This window comes from Peromyscus leucopus, chromosome 5 (assembly GCF_004664715.2).
Source record: "Peromyscus leucopus breed LL Stock chromosome 5, UCI_PerLeu_2.1, whole genome shotgun sequence".
In the NCBI taxonomy this organism is placed as follows: Eukaryota; Metazoa; Chordata; class Mammalia; order Rodentia; family Cricetidae; genus Peromyscus; species Peromyscus leucopus.
The window spans coordinates 76,268,041-76,291,446 of NC_051067.1; the positions used below are offsets into that span (position 1 = coordinate 76,268,041).

The following is a 23,406-nucleotide window of genomic DNA, read 5'->3' on the forward strand; positions in this document are numbered from 1 at the left end:
GCATGGCACAGCTCCTAAGCCCATATGTGCACATGCGGGGGCATCCATAAAAAGCAGGTCACAGACTCCTCCCCTCTTCTCCTTCTTCCTCTCTCTCCATACACAACCTCCCATAGGCCTAAAGCACATTCCCCTCTGTTCCTTCTCCTAATAAACTCCTACGGTGGGTTTTGTCATACCTCCTGGCTTTTCTCTCGTAGTAAACAGTGCTGCTTAATGAATAACACAGCACCACATAAAACTAACCCTTGTAGGTAAAGAACGTAGGACGGTGTTTGATTTCAGAAAATGATATAGGCCATATATATTCACATGTCTAATTGAGACACAGATGTTTGCTTGCTCCCTTGATTTAGAGAGACCTTATGATCCCATTTGCCATTTGTTTGCTCTGCAAACCTATACAGCTAAAAGTTTTGAGTGCACAGAATATGGTGTCAGAATGCCAACCTTTTGAATTCTAAATGAGTAGGACCTTTTAACACAAGTTCCAAATGTGAACATTTCATATTGGCAATTACTTCCAAATAAGCAATTTTTTAGAATGATTCTTCTACTCGGTTCAGAATTATGCAGTGAAACCCCTCCTGAGGGCTCTAAACTTTAACAAATGACTGAAATCTAAGCAAAGGTTTCCTATTCTGTGTTTTTCCAGCCAGTTTCTAATTCCATCCTTAAAGACAACCAGGGAGCCTTTTCAGAAAAAAAGTCTGTCTCAAGTTCTGCTCTGTCCCTCACTAAGGCTTTCCTTTAGATGGAACAAAGTCTCAAGAATGCAGCGGTTTCTGAACCGTCCCCAGTCCCTACAACTTCCGGAATCCTCCTCATGATCCACTAAGACCAGCCAAGTTAGGGAAGTCAACAATCCTCCACTACCCTCCTCTGCATCCCTCCCACCACGCCCTTCAGTAACCTTGGTTACAGTCACGCCCTCCTCCTTAGCTGCCCAATCATAAAGGCCTGACGTCTGACTTCACAGAAAACAGCTAAAGAAGAGAAAGTGTCAAAATCTTGATTTGGTTCATTTTCTTGGCTGTTTAGTGATTTTTCACTGATGAAAATGGCCTGTGCGTGCAATAGGAAAAACTGAAATCGAAATGAACAGAATGAAGGTAAGAGGGTCCAGCACCTTTACCCTTTCTTAGTCTGTTTGGCAGGATCCCTTTGTCAGCCTTTAATGCTTGGGGGTCAGAAAAACATTTCATCTCTGAACATTAAACAGACCCGTCTGATTTCACTTTGCCGCTACAAGTGGAGGTGGAACCTGGTGGAGAAAAACAGTTAATGTTGCTGCTTAGAATGCTTCGCCGGTACCCATCAGTTCCCAGAAAACTATTCTTTTTTTTTTTTTTTTTTTTTTTGGTTTTTTCGAGACAGGGTTTCTCTGCATAGTTTTGCGCCTTTCCTGGAGCTCACTTGGTAGCCAGGCTGGCCTCGAACTCACAGCGATCCGCCTGGCTCTGCCTCCGAGTGCTGGGATTAAAGGCGTGCGCCACCACCGCCCGGCCAGAAAACTATTCTTGAAATCACATCTGCTGTGCAGATACTGGGCTTGACCAGATCAGATAAACTACCTTGAAAGCTACGTTCTGGATTTTATAAGCTTTTAGCCTGCTTCCTGGAACGAAAGGATTCCCGTTAGTTGGACTTTGCTAATTGTTTTTATGTTTGAAGTTCCATCTTTTGTTTCTTTCTTTAATGAGATAAAGTCTCATGTAGACCAGGCTGTTTTGGAACTTGCTTTGTAGCCTAGGATGGTTCTCCAACCTCCACATTCTCAGGGCTTCTGTTTATTCAACACTGAGGATGGAACCCAGGGCTTTGAGCACTTGAGGCAAGCAAGCATTCTACCAACTGAGCTACGTTCGCCCCTTGAAGTTACTCCTCAGCCCCTTGAAGTTACTCCTCAGCTCCTTGAAGTTACTCCTCAGCCCCTTGAAGTTTCTCCTCAGTCAAAACAAAAGTTTTACAAAAGTTCCTCGTGTATTTGTTTCTTTTTTTTTTATGTATTTGTTGTTGGTGTATTCGTGGGATGGCCACTTGTGGAGGTCAGAGCACGGGCCAGTTGGGGGAGTTGTTCTTTCCTTCCATCATGAGTGCTGAGTGGGGACTGAGCTCAAGAGATCAGTGCAGCATCGGAGGCAAGCCCCTTACCTGAGTCATCTCTCCAGCTGCCTTTTGTGACTTGTTGATGTCACAACATGACGTCATGTTGTGACATTACTAAAGTATTACAAGCTGGATACCTAACATATCCGTAATATATGTATAAAATGAACTTAGAATTATTAATAATAATAACCGGAAAGTACTTTATTATTTTAGAAGAGTTATGACATACCATGTACATGACCCCCCCTTTTGAGTGTGGAAAATATTTTAGTTAAACAATATGTCCAAACGTGTCTGGAGGGCCATTTTGTTCACTAAACTTTTGTTGGCTTTTCTTATTATAGTCCACATAGTTATTTAAGACTCTTATAATATTTTAAGTATTTTATAATTATATTTATTAATATAATAATTAAGTATTTCTCATTTGTTAAGATTTTTGTCATTTAAAATATATCCACCCAAATTTAGGTATAGCAATCTTAATATAAATATAATTTCCTCACTTAGTATATTCCTTGGAGCACTTAATTCACTTAGTATTCTCTTAGTTGTGAGCTTCAAGCGTAGTTTGAAAGTGCCATGAACCTTTAAGACCAATTCTAATCTGCAGTGTAAACTGCTAACACCCCAAGTTGAGTCCCTCAAGTTCTGACAGGGATGTTTAATGGAGGATGTGCGGGTGAGCCTGTCAAAAAATGCACTTGGATATGCAAGTCTGGACCTCAGAACAGTTTCAACTGCAGGTACACGTCTTGTTTAATCTACTCTCTGCCATAATAAAGGGCCGTGGAGACAGCTCAGCAGGTGGAGCAATAACCAGGAAACCCGACCACTTGAGTTCCCTCTCTGTGACCCACCTGACTGGCATCTATGGCAAGATGGGAGGTGGACACGGAATTGCCTGGAAGCTCGCCAGCCAGCTGCCTCCACTCTGCAGCACAGCAGCAGAAACAAGAGACGCCCTGGTTCCTAAGCTGGAAGGAGAGCTGACTCCCCAGAGCTGACCTCTGACCTCCACACCTGCACACCTGCACACACACACACATACACACACACACACACACACACACACACACACACACACAGAAGCACATGTGTATACCATGAACTGAGTGCCTTCAACAGGAATTTGTGTTTTCAGTCTTGAAAACTATTTTGGAGTCAGATATCATGGGGACCAGAGGGTTGCTGTATAGGGAAGGTACTCTCAGGTTGCAGATGGCCATGCCCTTGCTGAATCCTCAGGTGGTTGAACGATCTCATTTTGAGATCGCCAGCCCTATGAGACTATGACCTCATTTCACCTAAGTCACTTTCCATCAGCCTTATCTCCAAATATGGCCGTTTGCAATAGGGGTTAAGTTCCGACCTCTAAAGGGGAGCACACCTAGATACTAATGGTCAGACTTTAGACAGTGTCCGCAGTTAAAGAATGCTTGAGATCAAGGACACAGAGAAGGAGCAGCAAGGGACCTGGCACCAGCATTTCCCAGGAATTCACAAGGAACCAATGAAGTGAATGCCCGGGAGGAGGGTCTCGAGGGGACATTCTGAATAGTGTGCACTGTTGCCAACCTGCCTGTCACTCTTCACAAGTAGAAAGGTCAGTGGAGCTTAGTGATCACTGAAGCTGGGAGGACCAAACCCAGAACAGAATTGTTGAAGTACGAATGTGTGGTGAAAACTTAGAATCCGGAGAATATATGAGTTTTGAAGATTTTGACTCCGAAGGAGCCGAGAAATGATAGCACAATAGGTGGAGGGGACTGAGAAGATCAAAGAAAGGTTTTGTTTTTGTGTTCAAGGTTAGAGGCTTAACTGGAGCATTTCCTCAAAATAGCTCATAAACAGCAAACAAGAATCAGATACAGAAAGCAAATAACACACTAGGAATGGGCAGAGATACTATGCAAATATTCTTTTTGTTTGTCTTTGAGGAGAAGGATGAGGAGGAGGGTTCTTTTGTCAGGCTGTCCTGGAGCTCACAGAGACCCTTCTGCCTCTCAAGTTACTGGGACTAAAGGTGTGTGCTACCACACTCTGTAACTCCAGCCCCAAGGAATCTAGCACCCTCTTCTGACCTCAGCAGGTACCCACACTCACACATGCACATATTCACACACAGACACACACATACATAGAATTTTTTAAAAAGTAAATCTTTTTTTAATTGCTACTAATTATTTGGGAAATACCAAGCAGTATCAGTAATCTAATGAAAATTTAAGACAAAAATATTGATCTTTATAGTTTTAATATCAGAATCTAAACCAATGTGTTCTTTTGTTTTTCAAGGTTGGAATACATACTAAAGCATGGTTTATTGCTGGTATCTTTATGCTGTTGACGGTACTTGTGTCCTTCTGGGGGATTCTGCAACACTTGATGCATTACACACAACCCAAACTTCAAAAACCTATTATGAGGTCAAATCTTAATGTATTTCTATTACTACTATTGACTGACTTAAATCATAAAGATGATATTAAGTGTTTTTTATGTTTTACTTTCTGTAGGATTCTTTGGATGGTCCCAATATACAGTTTAGATAGTGTAAGTATATTTTATTGTATTTCGTTAAGAATTCTTTGGCTGGAGAGATGGCTCAGTGGTAAGGAGTACTTTTCTCTTCTAGAGGACCCAGGTTCAATTCCCAGCACCCACATGGCAGCTCACAACTATAACTCCAGTCCCAGGGAATCCAATTTCTGATCTCTGTAGGCACCAGGCATTAACATAGCACATATGCATACAAGTAGACAAAATACTCATGCACATAAAATAATAAAGTAAGTAAGTCTTTTTAGAAAAGGAATTCTTTTGTAACACTTTTCTTTCTGGTTTTTTGAAACAGGGTTTTTTCGTGTAGCCCTGGCTGTCCTGGAACTCATACTGTAGACCAGGCTGTCCTCATACTCAGAGACCCACCTACCTCTGTCTCCCCAGTGAGTGCTGGGATTAAAGGCGTGTGCCACCACCGCCTTGCTTCTTTTCTGACACAACTATGCTTACTAAAGAACGCTTAATAAAGTAATGAACACACAATTTTGACTTTTAAAGGAGATTAATAGTGAAATTTTTTTCTTTCTTTTTTTTTGAGAGAGGATTTCTCTGTGTAGCCCTGGCTATCCTGGAACTCACTCTGTAGACCAGGCTGGCCTCAAACTCAGAGATCCACCTGCCTCTGCTGCCTGATTGCTGGGATCAAAGGTATTCACCACCACAACCCAGCTTTTTCTTTCTTTCTATTTTTACTTATTTATTTATTTTTATATTTTTGAGACAGGGTCTCACTATGTAGTTCTGGCTGTCCTGGAACTCACTATGTAGAGCAGGTTGGTCCTGAACTCACAGAGAGCCCCCTGCCTCTGACTCTGGCCAAGTTCACGTGTTGTTAGTGTTGGTAAGGAAGATAATATAATGAAAAATGCAGATATTTCAAATATTTTTAATGTGTAGCTGTTTTTTGTTCAGTTGATTAAATTTAAGATTAATGACTCTTAATCTTTTAAAGAATGAAATATTGTAATTACCCTCCTCAATACGTAGCCACAAGGGAATACTTTCCCACCCCAGGCATCAAAATGTGCTGATGCTCAGTTCCCTTATATAAAATGGTTAGCATCAGCATATGGACTAGTGTGTCTCCCCTGTCCTTATGGTCATTTCTAGATGGCTTATGACACCTGATAGAATATCAGTGTCATACGCAGGTAAGGGGACCTCTGTGAGTTCGAGGGCAGCCTTGTCTGTATAATGAGTTCCAGAATGCAGACCTGGGGTCAGGGGCTGTTACAAATATTTCTGCTCCAGGGTTGGCTGAACCCATAGATGCAGATTCTCATAAGGATGCTGATAGTTTGCTATCATGCTTTTTAGTTATTGTCTTTTATTTATACACCACCCCACCCCAAAAAAGAAAATAAAAGGAAAAAACATTTTCCACAGTAGACACAACTAAAGAAAATGGCTTTAGCCAGGTGTGGTGTTGCATCCCTTTAATCCCATCACTCAGGTGGAACTCTTAAGTTGGAGGCCAGCCTGTCTACATAGTGAGCTCCAGAGCATCCAGGTTACATAGATCCTATCACCCATCCCAAAAAAAGAAAACAAAAAAAAACAAAAAGAAAAATAATGTCTTCGGTAACATTTTCTGAGTCCGTAATATTTCTCTTTAACATCTGTGCTTTTCCATAGTGGTTGGCCTTGAAATTCCCAAAAATCGCAATATATATTGATACCTGGAGAGACTGTTATGAAGCTTACGTGATCTATAACTTTATGATCTTCTTTAACAACTACTTAACAATACGGTTGCCAAACGTGATATTACACCTGGAATCTAAAGATCAGCAACAGCATCTCTTTCCGTTCTGCTGCTGTCCGCCGTGGGCGATGGGAGAGTAAGTGTGTTTGGTTTTAACGGGCCTCTGTGTGGGTCTGAAATATCAGTCAGCTCTCTGCAAGGGGCAGGGACAGCAGGCAGAGCTCTTACCCTACGTAGCACGTAGTACAGTTTGAAAGATAATAAAATACATTATTACAATGTACATGTTGAGAGTTTTTTTTTTTTTTAACATTGCTTATCCCAATAGGAAAGTTCATCAATGTATTGAGGGAGAAAACCTTAGAAAATGTTTAATCAGCATCTTTTTTACAGTTGGGAATTGGAGCCTAAAAGATTGTGCACGTGGTCACGCAGCTAATTGTCTTGTACTTTGTCTCCCTGCTGAGACAAAGTCACTGACAAAAGCAACTTAGGAACACAGTTGAGGGTGCAGTCCCTTATGGTGGGAAAGGCACGTGGCAGGTGCATGATGTCATACTGCATCTGCTGTCAGGAAGCAGAGAGAAAAGCCAGAACTCAGCTCACTGCCTCGTGTTTAGTCCAGGGCCCCAGCCTGTGGATCGCCGCCCACCCTCAGGGTAGTTTGCCTGTCCCAGGAAATCTTTCTGTAAACACATTCACCAGGAAGCTGCATCCTAAATATCAATGCTTTATACACATGCGTGTGCACAAGCTCACAGTTCATTTGTGACTCCGTTTTCCTCCTGTGTTAGTTAGAGCCATCACTATCAGTTCTAACAGCAAAGCTCCTGAGATAATCGGTTTTATTTGACTCACAGACTCAGTTCATTTGGTCCTGTTGATTTGCAGTGTATCAGGGCAAGAGTGGGAAACAGGAAAAGACCAAGGTCCCAGCCCCTTCTTCTGTTCCTTCTGTTCTGTGTTGCACTATAGTGGAGCTGAAGGGAGGCTTTAGGAGATAAAGTGATTAAATAATTTCAAAGTGGTCTTCAGATTTCCGTGTTGCCACCACATTCTTACCCTACTATCATTTAGGAGAATGAAATTGGCAGGATTCAATATAATTAGTGTCGTTTGTCAAAGTGATTTTTAATTTGGAGGCTTTGCGATGTTCTGATGCCACTGAATAGTTGAGATGTTATGTTCTCTTTCTTCGGCAGAATGCTGCTCTTTCGATGCAAACTGGGAGTGCTGCAGTACACTGTGATTAGACCAATTACCACTCTTACAGCACTGTAAGTATGGCCTTCCCTTAGCTTTTTTTTTTTTTTTTAATCTTCATGATACAAGGCTGGGAATATAGCTCAGTTGATAAGAGTGTTTGCCTTGTATGCACAAAGCCCTTTAATTCCCAGCACAACAGAAACCAAGTGTAGTGATTCATGGCAAATAATCCTTGCACTTGAAGGTAGAGGCAGGAAAATCGAGAGTTTAAGGCCAGACTGGGCCCTGTCTTAAAAAACAATCTATGTTCTTAAATGGAAAAAACAAGTAAAAGAACAATGTTGATTAATAGTGTAAATACAAGGGTTGGGGATTTAGCTCAGTGGTAGAGTGCTTTCCTAGCAAGCAGAAGGTCCTGGGTTCGGTCCTCCGCTCCGGCCGGGGGGGAGGGGGGAGATAAATATGAAAATGTAGTCATAAATTTTAGCCAGACGGTAGTGGCACACACCTTTAATCTCATAACTCAGAAGGCAGAGGCAGGCAGATCTCTGTGAGTTCGAGCCCAGCCTGGGCTACATAGTGAGTTCCAGGCAAGGCACAAAGCTACACAGAGAAACCCTGTCTTGAAAAAAAATAGTGTAAATACATATATAAAAAGCTGGATTCCATTACAATGAACAATGCAAAGGATCACCATGAGATTCACATTCTTTTGAGAGCAGACTGAACAGCACATCAGAAAAACCAAAACTCCTTTAGTTGGGTTAAACTAAATAACCACAGATTTATTTTCTACCTTGTTAAGAGTTTATTAGAAACACTGTCTTTAACTGGTGCCACCTTTAATCCCAGCACTGAGGAGGCAGAGAGAAGCAGATCTCTGTGAGTTTGAGGCCAGCCTGGTCTACATAGAGAGACCGAGTCTCAAAATAAACACACACAAAAACGATTTAATGTCAAAATATGAAACATAATCAGACTCCCTGGGAAACTGTTCCCTAAAAAATCCAAAATGTCAATTTATGATTTATCTATTAGATCTTAATGTTCTGCAGCTCACAAAATAAAAGAAAGCCGTATTTTTTTTTTTTTTTTTTTTTTTTTTTTGGTTTTTCGAGACAGGGTTTCTCTGTGTAGCTTTGCGCCTTTCCTGGGACTCACTTGGTAGCCCAGGCTGGCCTCAAACTCACAGAGATCCACCTGGCTCTGCCTCCCGAGTGCTGGGATTAAAGGCATGCGCCACCACCACCCGGCGAAAGCCGTATTTTTTAAAAAAACAGTTCAACTCTTTACTAGCCTTTGAGCTAGAATTATTTATAAAATTTTGCTTTATTTCCTTGCTGCTTAGAAACTGGGTAAGCATATAACTTAATACTTATGGTAAAATTTATATGCAGGGTGGGAGTGTCTGTAACTAGAGTTTTGCTGCTTTGCCCACAGTCAGGACAAATCTTTGTCACCCGCCAGTCCCACAGCTGCTCAGACCCAACCAAGTAAACACAGAGACTTATATTGCTTACAAACTGTATGGCCATGGCAGGCTTCTTGCTAACTGTTCTTATAGCTTAAATTGATCCATTCCCATAAATCTATACCTTGCCACGTGGCTGGTGGCTTGCCGGTGTCTTCACATGCTGCTGGTCATGGCGACGGCTGGCAGTGTCTCTCTGCCTCAGCCTTCCGCTTCCCAGAATTCTCCTCTCTCCTTGTTCCACCTACTTCCTGCCTGGCCACTGGCCAATCAGTGTTTTATTTATTGACCAAACAGAGCAATTTGACATACAGACCATCCCATAGCAAGTGTCTGGGTCTTCAGATACTTACCTGCAATTTACAGGAAAAGGTGAGCTGTAGTTAATGATTATCAGTCAAGTTTTCCAAAATTAGGCCTTGTTTTTTGAAGTTAATGATTATTCTCTAGCTTAATGGTTCTCAGTTTATAATTTCTTTAAGTTAAAAGGAATAATCATATCATACATATCTAGAAAAATGTTTCTCTGTCAGTGACCAAAGTCTAGTAATTTTCCATAGGTTTACTGAAGTAAACGGACTCTAAATTTTAAGTGTTGCTACCACTACACCTTAAGAACGTGTTCAGGGCTGGAGAGCACTCAGTGGAGCACTCAGTGTTAAGAGCTCTTGGTACTCTTGCAGAGGTTTAGTGAAATCTAGTTCCAGAGTATCCAGTGCCCTCTTCTGGTCACTAAGGGCATTGCATGCACATTGTGCACAGGTATACATGCAGGTAAAATATTCATATACATTAAATAAGTCTCTAAAGGGTACATATAAAGATATGGTTTTGCGTGGTTAGTCATAAAGTTGATTTTTGCCATTTTTAAGGGTATTCGAGCTTGTTGGTGTCTATGGCGAAGGGAACTTAAGTTTCTCCAATGCTTGGACTTACTTGGTTGTAATCAATTATTTGTCACAACTGGTAAGTAAATCATCATTCTTCTTAATTGTACTAAATTTGTTTCTGTTGCTAAATATTATCAGGCATGATTTCTTGAGAAAAAATACCTTTTAATTTTTACATGGAACTTGAAACAGCTTTAATGTATACCTTTACACAATGTAGAAGTACAGTAATATGTTCATGAATGGTTTGGTGACTTACATGCAGAGCTGTTTGCTCTTGTGACCCCACAGCCTTGTGGGGATAAGCATGGTGTGCCTTCTAAATAAACAAACCATAATGCAATCAATCTATTTAGTGAAAGGGAAAAGTCTAATTGGCATGAGAAGATAGAGTTTAAATAAAAATGGAAGAGTTTGCCAGGCAGTGGTGGTGCATGCCTTTAGTACCAGCACTCAGGAGGCAGAGGTAAGCAGATCTCTGTGATTTGAGGCCAGCCTGGTCTACTGAGCGAGTTCCAGGACAGCCAGGGCAACACAGAGAAACCCTGTCTCAAAAAAACAACCAACCGGGGTTGGGGATTTAGCTCAGTGGTAGAGCGCTTGCCTAGCAAGCAAGCGCAAGGTCCTGGGTCTGGTCCTCAGCTCCAGAAAGAAAAAACAAACAAACAAAAAGCAAGAATTCAAATCTCTGATCTATATTTAGAATTAAAGGAAAATAAAAACTGATTTAAAAAAAAATATGAGTGCTGTTCTAGGAACTGAAAGGCTCTCTTAAGCTGATGTGTATTTCATCTAAAGTCTTTGTATAGTGCTTTTTACAGTATAGTAAACACTTCTAATACATAAATTACTAGAAGGTTATGATGGAGCAGAGCATGGCATTGCATTCCTTTAATCCTAGAATTTGGGAAGCAGAGGCAGGCAGATCTCTGAGTTTGAGGCCAGCCTGATCTACAAAGTGAGTTCCAGACCAGCCAGGGCTACACAGAGAAATCCTAGGCTACACAAAGAAATCTTGTCTCAAAGCACCAAAAAAAAAAAAAAAAAAAAAGAAGGAGGGGAGGGAGGGAGGGAGGGAGGAAGGAAGGAAGGAAGTTTATAATGGAAATAAATTGGGTCTGTCTCCAGAGCTTTCTCTCATGTTCATCTCTATGACCAGCAGTCTTTTTCTGGGAATGTAGTCTAAAGAAATGGTAGAAGTGTTTTAGCCTTCTGGGATGTAATGCCCATTATAAGAAAGGACTGGAAACACTCTAAACCCGGTGGGCACAATTTGGTCCTCCCATTGGCATTTAGACAGATACTAAAAGTAAACCTTATGAAACATACACAAAAGTAAGCTACTTTCAGTTGAAAAAGATATTGGGGAACAAAATTTCATTTTAGTTCATGACAGATGTTAGAAAATTGGGTTATGACTGTGGAATACGCCTGGAGTGTTTGCCTATCACACAGCCCTGGGTCAGATCCCAGCATGAGGGTCACAGTTCCTATGTACAGAGAATCGGCTCAGTGCTAAGAGTCTGTTTGTTTTTAGTGGTACTAGAGCTAGAACCCAGGGCCCGGGAGTGTGTGACGAGCACCCTGGGTGGCCCTGCTCCAGTGCAAGGTCTGAACTTGGTTCTTCCTTTACTGCTCTCATATCCTGAAGTATTTTAAATGAGTATAAAGTATCTCCTGGTTTTAATGGGCAAAGTAAGCTTCCAGAAATGCTTCTTGCTGTTGAAATGCTGGTTGGTTATTATAATTGACTCTAAAGACGTGGGCACTTATTTTAAGAAGTAAGGCCAGCTAGACTTACACACTGCTCTCAAGGAAACGGTTTGTGTGATGCAGATTTCATGATCAGAGTTATATTGAAACTATGCTTATTTAATGTGTTGCCTTATAAACTGTGTGTGTGTAAATGTTACACAAGAGACTAGCTAATAATAATAATCAAGTTTTTATAAAAGTGGTGGTAATTTATTGTAGATGTAACCAACCGTCTTATTAAATAAACACAGAACCAATGTAAAAGAGAAAACCAAGAGGTCAGAGCTCAGAGCTAAAATCTTACCCTTCCTCCTGCAGTGCTCCTAGCTTCCCGAAAGAGAGCTACTTCCTGTGTGTATGTCATTAAACAGTCTTTCAGTTCCGCCTTCTCATTGGTTGTAAACCCAAACACATGACTGCCTTGTCACTGCCTGTAAGTACAGCCCTCCAGGTCTTAAAGGCGTATGTCTCCAATACTGGCTGTATCCCTGAACACACAGAGATCTATGGGATTAAAGGCATGCGCCACCGCCGCCACACTCTTTCTATGGCTCTAACAGCTCTGACCCCCAGGCAACTTTATTTATTAACATACAATTAAAATCACATTTCAGTACAAATAAAATACCATCATATTTCCTTTTTTCTATTTTAATAAAAAGAAAACAAGCAAAAGGTTATAACTAACATAAGAAAAACTATATACAAAAGTACAATAACCATACACAATATATACAAGTAATAAATACCTAAACAATGTCTAGTCCATTTGTATTTGACAAATCAGAGAAAATAATTCCATTATCTATCCTATTTTGGTAAGTCCAAAATGTATCTAATTCACTTTCTATCCTAATTAATCTTCAACTATAACTAACTAATCTTCAACTATAACTAACTAATCTTCAACTCCCTCAGAGATCCAAGAAGGAAATAATATTAACTAACAAAAATAAAAATAGGAAGTGCATGCAAACAACTTCCAAAAAATTTGTGAGTTGACAGAAACAGCCAACTGCCTGGACAGTCACCTGAGGTTTCTTCGCAGTGTTGGGGCATCATCTTCAGCCTATAGGCTTAGCATATCTGACAGACTCACTTGTGAAATAGGATGTACACAAGGTCAATAGTTCAACCTCACATTGAGTGAGAGCAGTCCATGTACCAGAAACAGCTGAATTCCACTAGTGTCATGTCATGATTCAGGATTTTAAATTCTGGAAATTGTTGACAGTTTTTGAATTCAGCTGTTCATTCTTCTTGGCTGTGTATATATGGCTTCATCTCAGCATCCCCTTCTTTTCCACATCCCTCTATTAAATGCCAGTCTACTATTGAGAGGCGTGAGCTTAGTTACTCTTCAAGAATAACTGTTTCAGCTGCTGTTCCATTGCACAACAGAAGCTATCGTCCCACTGCCTGTTAAGCTGCCTTCAAAGAAAAGGGCACTGTACCTTTTCCGGATTGTGAAGGCCACTTCAGGGATGGTGCCATATTGTCCTGGCCTCAGAAGATGCCTTTTGATAAAGCCATAACCACACTTGTTTTGGCAACAATCAGTAGTCCCTTGTTTCGTGTTCTGTCTGTCCATTTTGTCCTGTTGATTTGAGGATACTTTGTTGTCCAGTGGCTAACTTTTGCCACAATGAAAGTTGACTCCATATGCAGTTTCTTCAATGCCCATATTTTCTCTGAAGCAGATTGGTACTGCCAGGAGCCGACATGTCTCAAAAAAGAAAAATTTCTAAGTTATTAAAACACTTTAAATGCCATATTCTGTAGTTCTCTGAAGGGTTTGAAGATGACCTGTCTAAAACATCTCTGCTCAATTTTTAAAACATATCTAATATGACTACAAGTTCTATTGTAATGTCTAACTACTAACTTTCATTTCTTTATATCCTAATACTTGATAGTAATAACATTCAAGGATCAGAAAATTGCATTACATTGTTAAATGAATGGTATAAATACAATTAGAAATATACATATAGCATTTTCTTTTTTTTTTTTTTTTTTTTGGTTTTTCAAGACAGGGTTTCTCTGTGTAGCTTTGCGCCTTTCCTGGAACTCACTTGGTAGACCAGGCTGGCCTCGAACTCACAGAGATCTGCCTGTCTCTGCCTCCCAAGTGCTGGGATTAAAGGCGTGCGCCACCACTGCCCGGCTACATATAGCATTTTCTAACAATATCAATTTCAAATTTGTATATAATATAAAACAATACAATCCAATGTAAGTATTTAAAACTAGTAATTGTCTTTTCTTTCTTTCCTTCTTTCTTTTTCTTTCTTTCTTTCTTTCTTTCTTTCTCTTTTTTTTTAAACAAGAACCTTAAATCTAATCTCCTTTGCTTAGCCTTTTTCCTTTTTTTTTTGTTTGTTTTTTTTTTCTTTTTTTTATTTATTTTTTTAATTTTATTTTACAATAGTATTCAGTTCTACATAATAGCCACAGATTGCCTTGTTCTCCCCCTTCCTGCCCCCCCCCTTCCCCCCAGCCCACCCCCCATTCCCATCTCCTCCAGATCAAGGTCTCCCCCGAGGACTGGGATTGACCTGATAGACTCAGTCCAGGCAGGTCCAGTCCCCTCCTCCCAGATTGAGCCAAGCGTCCCTGCATAAGTCCCAGGTTTCAAACAGCTAACTCATGCAACGAGCCCGGGACCTGGTACCACTGCCTAGATGCCTCCCAAACAGATCAAGCCAATCAACTGATTCACCTATTCAGAAGGCCTAATCCAGTTGGGGGCCCCTCAGCCTTTGGTTCATAGTTCATGTGTTTCCGTTTGTTTTGTTATTTGTCCCTGTGCTTTATCCAACCTTGGTTTCAACAATTCTCGCTCATATAAACCCTCCTCTTTCTCTCTAGTTAGGCTCCTGGTGCTCCACCCAGGGCCTAGCCGTGAATGTCTGCATCCAGATTCCTCAGTCCTTGGATGGGGTTTCTGGCCCAACTATTAGGGTGTTTGGCCATCCCATCACCAGAGTAGGTCAGTCCCGGCTGTCTCTCGACCATTGCCAGCAGTCTTTAGTGGGGGTATCTTTGTGGATTTCTGAGGGCCTATATAGCTCTTTGTTTCTTCCTTTTATCATGTGGTCTTCATTTACCATGGTCTCCTATTCCTTGTTCTCCCTCTCTTTTCTTGATCCAGCTAGGATCTCCCGCTCTCTTTCCCTCGACCCTCGCCGTTCATTGCTCCCACTCATGTCCAGGCTGTTCATGTAGATCTCATCCATTTCTCCGTGTCTTTCTTGGGGTCCTGTTTTCCAGGTAGCCTCACTGGTGATGTGAGTAGCAGTCCAGTCATCCTTTTTCCACATCTAGCATCCTCCTATGAGTGAGAAAACAACTCTGAGATACCACCTTACGCCTGTCAGAATGGCTAAGATCAAAAACACTGAAGACACTTTATGCTGGAGAGGATGTGGATCTAGGGGAACTCTCCTCCACTGCTGGTGGGAATGCAAGCTTGTACAACCACTTTGGAAATCAATATGGCGCTTTCTTAGAAAATTGGGAATCAATCTCCCCCAAGATCCAGCTATACCACTCTTGGGCATATACCCAAGAAATGCTCAATCATACCACAAGAGCTCTTGCTCAGCTATGTTCATATCAGCATTTGTTTGCAATAGACAAAACCTGGAAACAACCTAGATGCCCTTCAACTGAAGAATGGATAAATAAATTGTGGCACATATACACAATGGAATACTACTCAGCAGAGAAAAACAATGACATCATGAGTTTTGCAGGCAAATGGATGGATCTAGAAAAAATCATCCTGAGTGAGGTAACCCAGACTCAGAAAGCTTAGCCTTTTTCCTAACCCTTGAAAACAACTTGTAACCAACCCCCCTAAACAATGAAAATTATCCCAGCCCCAAAACCCATTAAAAAGACCAAAAAAACACCCGCCCCATACCACCTCTTTGGGAATGTGGGCGTCGTATTCTTAAAATTGCTTCCTGCTGGATATGGGTGAAGTTATCTTTATCCTGAAAGAAAATTTTAGGTTAGTTGTCAAATTCTAGGAAAGATAACTATATCCTTCATTATCCAGTCTGTGTATAAAGCCGAAGTTCAGGGTTTATCTCAAGTCCTTATTCAAATAGTCTTTGAGACTGGATCATCTCAGCTAGTCATCTCAAAATTTCTCTGAGCACCTTGTAGTTCAGAGCTGATCTGTGGATGATGTTTGTCAGCTTAATGATATTATTATTGTCCACATGGAATTGTTGTTGTTGTGGGGCCCCATCTTCTTCCTGGAGACTTCAGTTGATGTTAGGCCTGGCCGTGATTTCCTGCAGAAAACTGATAAGAGATTCGAACACAAAGACATATATATGCAGCTAATTGAAGCCTTATTATAGAATTAGTTAGTACTCTATATGACCATTCATATCTTAACAAAGTTTAAAATGTGTGTGTGTATCTTGTAAATTTTTATATAAAATTCATACTTTAAGAAAAGTTTAAAGAATCAGAATAGAATCAAAGAGTTGAGATTAGTAATAGAATAGTCCCTGAATTAATTTGGCTTTTGTCCTGTCCCATAGCAGAAGATGGCTCTTTTATTCTGGCATGATACAGGGGGTTTGCATTTTCCTTTTAACAACATGCTTGAGTTTAAAGGAGAGAGCCATTCTCCAACTGCAAAGTCAGCTTTAAATTTTAATTGAACTGGGACTATTAGAAGACCAATAGTGTTAAATCTTCAGAGAAAAGCAGAAACAAACATTTAGGAAGACATAAAATATTTTAGATAATATATACCCATACGCCGTTTCACTCTGTTTCCTGGGATAGGTGATTTGTCCCTTTTCTTCAGTTGTCTCATTTGTCCTGTGTTCTTCCAATTCCTTAACCCTCATTTTCCTAAAAGACAAAAACAAAAACCTTTCCCAAGACTAATTTTGGGGATGTTCCTTTTTGGCAAGTTATTATCTGATTAAATGAAAGGGCATGTGTTATTGATACAAGTTAGTTTAAATTGGATGTTCATGCTGGTTGATGAACTATCACCTCCTCTAATTAAGAGGTTTCTCTTGTTCAAATCGAACCCTTATCAATTTTGATGGTACCCACAGCTTATCTTCTCCTGTAGAAACAAAAGCAAAACATCGTCCCCAACGTAACACTTACCCTGGTTTCCATTTTGAGGTCAGCACATCCTTAAAGTATATAGGCTGATTTAATTCTGTAGTTTTTTCTATTATCCAATGTCTCTCTGCAGCTGTTGTTCCTTTCTCATTGGCATTAAGAAAATTCAAAGTTAATAAAGCATTATGCAGTCTATTTCTGGGGGGTTTTGTTACCCCTTTCTGTTTATTTAGCATATCCTTTAGAGTTCTGTTTGATCTTTCTATAACTGCTTGACCTGTAGGATTATGTGGTATACCTGTAATATGCTTTATATTATAATAAGCAAAAAACTGTTTCATTTTAACAGAGACATATGATGGAGCATTGTCAGTTTTAATTTGTGCAGGTATACCCATGATGGCCATAACTTCTAGCAAATGAGTGATTACAGAATCAGCTTTTTCAGAACTCAAAGCAGTTACCCATTGAAATCCTGAATAAGTATCCATGGTATGGTGTACATATTTCAATTTTCCAAATTCTGCGAAGTGAAACATGCCCATCTGCCAGATTTCATTCCTCTGAGTACCCTTTGGGTTACATACTGCTGGTAATGGCATTTGATTGTAGAAGAAACAAGTAGGACATTTCTTTACTATTTCTTTGGCTTGTTGCTAGATTATGGAAAAATCCTTTTTTAAACCTTTACTATTGACATGATGTTTTTTTATGAAATTCTGAGACCTCCAGACATTTCCTATCAATAATTTATCAATCTCATCATTGCCTTGTGCTAAAGGGCCTGGCAGACCAGTACAGGATCGAATGTGAGTTATATATAAAGGATGACTCCTTTTCCTGATTGTATCTTGTAATTGAATAAATAGTGAAGTTAATTCTGAAGCATCAGGGATAAATTCTGCAGCCTCAACATGTAATACCACTCTTTCAGCATACTGAGAGTCAGTTACTATGTTGAGAGGTTCTGAAAAATCCATTGATACCAACAGAATAGCATACAATTCTGATTTTTGAACTGAATTATAAGGACTTTGAACCACTTTACTTAAATTTTCTGATTTGTAACCTGCCTTTCCTTGTTTGTTAGTATCTGTATAAAATGTACGAACTCCAGATATGGGTTTTTCCCATACAATTCAAGGCAAGATCCAATCAGCTCTCTTTATAAGATTAATTCTATCGCTTTTGGGATATTTGCTGTTAATTTCTTGCAAAAAATTACTGCAAGCTCTTTGCCAAGGTTCACTTTCTATCCATAATTTTTCAATGTCCTCCTTAGTTAAAGGTACAACAATTTCTTCTGGATCTATTCCTGCTAATTGACGAAGTCTCAGTTTTCCTTTCCAAATCAAATCAGATTTTTCCACATAAGTTTTTAATTTTTATTTGGTTTATTTGGTAAAAATATCCATTCCAATATAATATCCTCCCTCTGCATTAATATTCCAGTAGGAGAATGCCTACAAGGTAAAATAACCAAAATGCAATCCAGCTTTGAATCAATATGATCCACGTGTCCTTCATGCACTTTCTTTTCTACCAAGGCCAATTCTTTCTCAGCTTCAGGTGATAATTCTCTTGGACTATTTAAGTCCTGGTCACCTTGTCTAAGGTTTTGAACAAATTAGTCAGTTCATCATTTTTTACCCCAAAAATTGTTCATAGATGAGAAATATCTCCAAATAATCTTTGAAAGTCATTAAGAATCTGTAGTCTATCTCTCCAAATTTGCACCTTTTGGGGTCTAATTTTTTGTAGCTCTATTTTATACCCTAAATAATTAATAGAATCTCCTCTTTGTATATTTTCGGGAGCAATTTGTAATCCCCAGCAAGACAAATTTTTCTTACTTCTTCAAACATTCTAAAGTATCTGCATTTGAGTCAGCTAGTAAAATATCATCCATATAATGATAAATTATAGATTTAGGAAATTTTTTACGTATCACTTCCAATGGCTGTTGTACAAAGTATTGACACAGAGTTGGGCTATTCAACATTCCCTGTGGGAGGACCCTCCATTGAAATCTTTTAACCAGTTGAGAATTATTATAAGTAGGCACTGTAAAAGCAAATCTTTCTCTGTCTTTTTTTTGTAAGGGTATTGAAAAGAAACAGTCTTTTAAATCAATAACTATGAGAGGCCATCCTTTTGGTAACAGAGTAGGCAAAGGCATCCCAGATTGTAGAGAGCCCATTGGCTGAATTACTTTGTTAATTGCTCTAAGGTCTGTTACCATTCTCCATTTACCAGATTTCTTTTTAATAACAAATACAGGAGAATTCCAAGGGCTGGTTGATTCTTCAATATGCTGAGCATTTAACTGTTCTTCTACCAGCTCTTCTAAACCCTGGAGTTTCTCTGTTGTTAAGGGCCATTGCTGAACCCATACAGGCTTGTCTGTTAACCATTTTAAAGGTAGAGCTGTTGGTGTCTTTGGAAGATCATCAGTTGTTGTGCCCTGTTTTTGAATAATATGGATGGCTGGTGACCACTCATTAGAATAATGCCTTCTAATATTTCTCTCAGAAACATGTGCTAGTTTATGATTTGTTTCTGAGATTGGAGAGATGTTAATCTGAGTATCCCATTGTTGCAACGAGTCTCGACCCCACAGGTTCATAGCTATGTTAGCCACATATGGTTTTAATTTTCCTCTCTGTCCTTCTGGACCTATACATTCGAGCCATCTTGCACTCTGTTTCACCTGAGATAATGTCCCAATTCCTAACAGTTGAACGTTTACCTCCTGAAGAGGCCAAGTTGGATGCCAAAATTCTGGTGCAATTATGGCCACATCAGCACCTGTGTCTACCAGACCAGAGAGCAAAACACCATTTATTATTATTGTAAATTTTGGTCTTTGTTCATTTATACAAGTTTTCCAAAAATTTTTCTTCATGGTTTCTCACGAATTTTCTGTTCTCTCTGTCTCAGCTGTTCCATCACCCTGAGCAGCCTGGTTTATTCCAATAAGCATTTGGTTATTTAATTGCTCTGAGTAGGGGTTTCCTCTATGACTGCAGGAAAGGTCTGAACTGGATTTGCTGTGCCGGACTGCCTGAGGCTCTTCTGGGATTTTCCCAACTGAGGCAAAGGATTTCCTTCTCTGTCCCTTGTTGATTTACATTCGTTGGTTCAATGTTTACCCTGAGTTGGCGATTCAGCCGCAAGGAGCTGTAGCTACAGTCGAGTGCAGCTGGACCGGAAGCTCTGGCCAGGCTGAGGCCAAGTCGACCTGGGCTCCGGCTAGGGAGCCGCCCACCTGGGCTAGGGAGCCGGTCACCCTTGCGGGGAAACCAGACCTGCTGCCAAGCCAAGCAGTTTTTAATGGATTCTTGTCATGTTGGGTGCCAAATGTAGATGTAACCAACCATCTTATTAAATAAGAAACACAGTTTGAGGCCAGCCTGGTCTGCCAAGTGAGTTCCAGGAAAGGCGCAAAGCTACACAAGAGAAACCCTGTCTTGGAAAACCAAAGAAAGAAAGAAAGAAACACAGAACCAATGTAAAAGAGAAAGCCAAGAGGTCAGAGCTCAGAGCTAAAACCTTACCTTCCTCCTGCGGTGGTCCTACCTCTCCAAAAGAGAGCTACTTCCTGTGTGTTGTGTGTTTGTCTTTAGATAGTCTTTCTGTTCTGCCTTCTCATTGGTTGTAAACCAAACACATGACTGCCTCGTCACTGCCTGTAAGTACAGCCCTCCGGGTCTTTTTTTTTTTTTTTTTTTTTTTGGTTTTGGTTTTTCGAGACAGGGTTTCTCTGTGTAGCTTTGCGCCTCTCCTGGGACTCACTTGGTAGTCCAGGCTGGCCTCGAACTCACAGAGATCCACCTGGCTCTGCCTCCTGAGTGCTGGGATTAAAGGCGTGTGCCACCACCGCCCAGCTCAGCCCTCCAGGTCTTAAAGGCGTGTGTCTCCAATGCTGGCTGTATCCCTGAACACACAGAGACTTACTTAGCTCTGCCTACCAAGTGCTGGGATTAAAGGCATGCGCCACCACCGCCACGCTCTTGCTATGGCTCTAATAGCTCTGACCCCTGGGCAACTTTATTTATTAACATGCAATTAAAATCACATTTCAGTACAAATAAAATACCACCATAATTTGTGTTGCCTTTTTCTTTGACTGAAGGAAACCTTCCATTCATGTCATTTGTTTATTGCTTTGAGTTCCAGTATGTGAACACTTAGAAACATATTCAGGAAAAATGTTACATACCTCTCTTGAGAAATCTCACATATATGCATCTTCAGCAACATATTAAAAGCACTAAAACGTCGACTGATTAGCCCTAAACTCCACCGGGAACATTACTGTAGACTCTGGTTTCAGCTTTAAGGAAAGGTTCTGTCACTGTCTTCCTGCTGCAGAATGTTGAATGTTGCTTTTGTTTCTAGTTGGCCATGTACTGCCTCCTGCTGTTTTACGAAGTACTAAAGGAAGAGCTCAGCCCTATACAACCTGTTGGCAAATTTCTTTGTGTCAAACTCGTAGTCTTTGCCTCATTCGTGTAAGTATTGCTTGCTCTAAATATTCTCATTTTATAAATGCCAATAAAACTGTTGGTTAAGGGAGTTTTTTAAATAATGTGAATACAATGCCAGGCTCAGTGGTGCCTGTCTGTAATCCCAGCTCTTGGGAGACTGAGGCAGGACTACCACTCAAGGCCAGCCTGAACAAGGAAGATGCCTTTGGGGCTGGAGAAGAGGCTCAGCAGTTCAAAGAGTGTGCCGCGTATCCAGAGGACCACAGTTTGGTCCCCAGCACCCATGTGCCAGGTTTACAGATGTGCACCACCATGCCAGCCTTCCCTGGCTTCTGTGACTCTAACTCAGGTCCTCACACTTGTGCAGCAAGTGCTTTACACACCGAGTGCCCTCCCGAGCCCCTAATTGCATAGACAGTTGGTCATTTCATGATCTAGATTTCACATTTACCTTTTCTTGACATACAGGCAAGCAGGCCTTATAGCACTGTTGGTAAAGGTTGGCGTTATTTCTGAAAAGCGTACGTGGGAATGGCAGAGCGCAGAAGCTGTGGCCACAGGCCTGCAGGTAAGTAGTGCTGTCAATGAATCAAGGGGTTTTACTGTTTAAGCTGTTTGACACAGTGTTGACCCAAATGTACAAACAGTAAGCAAGGCTGATAGCTTTCTCCGTGGTGATGAGCTGAGGAGCGGGAGCCCTAGAGAAATGGCCCATAGGTACTGATTGGTAGTGGTTTTATTCCTGGTCCACTTTTATCTGCACGTTTCCTTTCAGTCCTTGAGTGATGGATTAAGAAATACTTGATTGAGGAAAAGCAAAAGAGATGTAAATCTTGGCTTGTCATGTTTTGTGTGGGGAAAAAAATGTTGAAAATGAGTATAATCTGGGTTATATTTTAAAAAGTTATTGACACCCTAAGTAACTTTGAAAATGTTATCAGTTGGAAAAACTAGATTTAAAGCCAAAGATGTTTGATATTTTTGTGACTGTTGTAGGATTTCATGATGTGCATTGAAATGTTCTTTGTGGCCATTGCCCACCTTTATTCATTCTCTGCTAAACCCTATGCAAAAGAGGCAGAGGAAGGCTCATGCTTTGACTGTTTCCTGGCTATGTGGGATGTGTCAGATATCAGAGATGATATTTCTCAACAAGTAAGACGCGTGAGTAAGTAACAGCTGTTTAACTTTTGTTAGTTTGAGTGTGTGTGTAGCGGGTGGGGGGTGGGGGTGTGCACATAGAGACAAAGATGAACTTCAGGTGTGGTCCCTCAGGAGCTGTTCAGCTTGGGGTTTGGAACAGGGCCTCTCACTGTCCTGGGGCTCACAGATTGAGCTAGGATCGCTGTCCAGAGGCCCCAGGATCCAGCTCTGTTGCTAGCACAGGGACTGCAAGCTGCCCAGCTTGGGACCTGTGCTGAGGACTGAACTCAGGTCCTCATTCTTGTGTGGCAAGCACTTTGCAGACTGCGGTATCACCCCAACCCAAATACATAAGATTTACTCTAGTAATTTAAGAAATAAGAACATACTTAAAGCAGTACCATGATACAGGCTCTTCAAATTTGGGGAGGACAAAGAGGGGAACTATTTTTAGAATGGTAAAAATAACTTTTGGCTAATTTATATTGTCTTAAAGGAAGAACAATACGTGGTTATCCAAAAAAGAAACTTTTTCCTGAAGACCCGGAGCACACTGAACACACAGGTCTGCTTTCCTCATCCTCACAACATGCACTATCTTCAGGTTCAAAGCCATCCTCACCTCTAGGCCAATATCAGGTCTTTGGACACACGATTACATCACATAATACAGCTGCTGCATCCAAGTTATGTGAAGACATTGTGATTGATATCCCAGAAGATCAGGAACCTTCTGATACAGCCCAATCTCAAGACTTGGAAGACACAGTTGCTTCATAGGATACACTTTCTGAGGACAAGCTTTGTGAAGATGTCATGACAGATATCCCAGAAGAGGAGAAGGAGCCCCCAACCCATCAACAGGTTCTTTGTGTGTAGGCTCAAAATCTGGACAGTTCAAAATGTTGGAAAAATTCAAAGACAGACAAAAACCAGATATAACTACTATACATAATATACACA

General features: G+C 40.6%; 1 protein-coding gene across 1 annotated transcript; it reads left to right on the top strand.

The window, feature by feature from the left end:
• The first annotated feature begins 1,097 nt into the window (after positions 1 to 1,097).
• Positions 1,098 to 22,476, top strand: Tmem184c (transmembrane protein 184C). The gene is made up of 9 exons (XM_037206468.1): positions 1,098 to 1,112; positions 4,378 to 4,541; positions 4,632 to 4,668; positions 6,313 to 6,518; positions 7,585 to 7,659; positions 9,932 to 10,025; positions 21,212 to 21,324; positions 21,769 to 21,868; positions 22,297 to 22,476. Exons 1-9 carry the CDS (start codon positions 1,098 to 1,100, stop codon positions 22,474 to 22,476), a joined length of 984 nt encoding a protein of 327 aa, XP_037062363.1.
• The last annotated feature ends 930 nt before the right edge of the window (positions 22,477 to 23,406 follow it).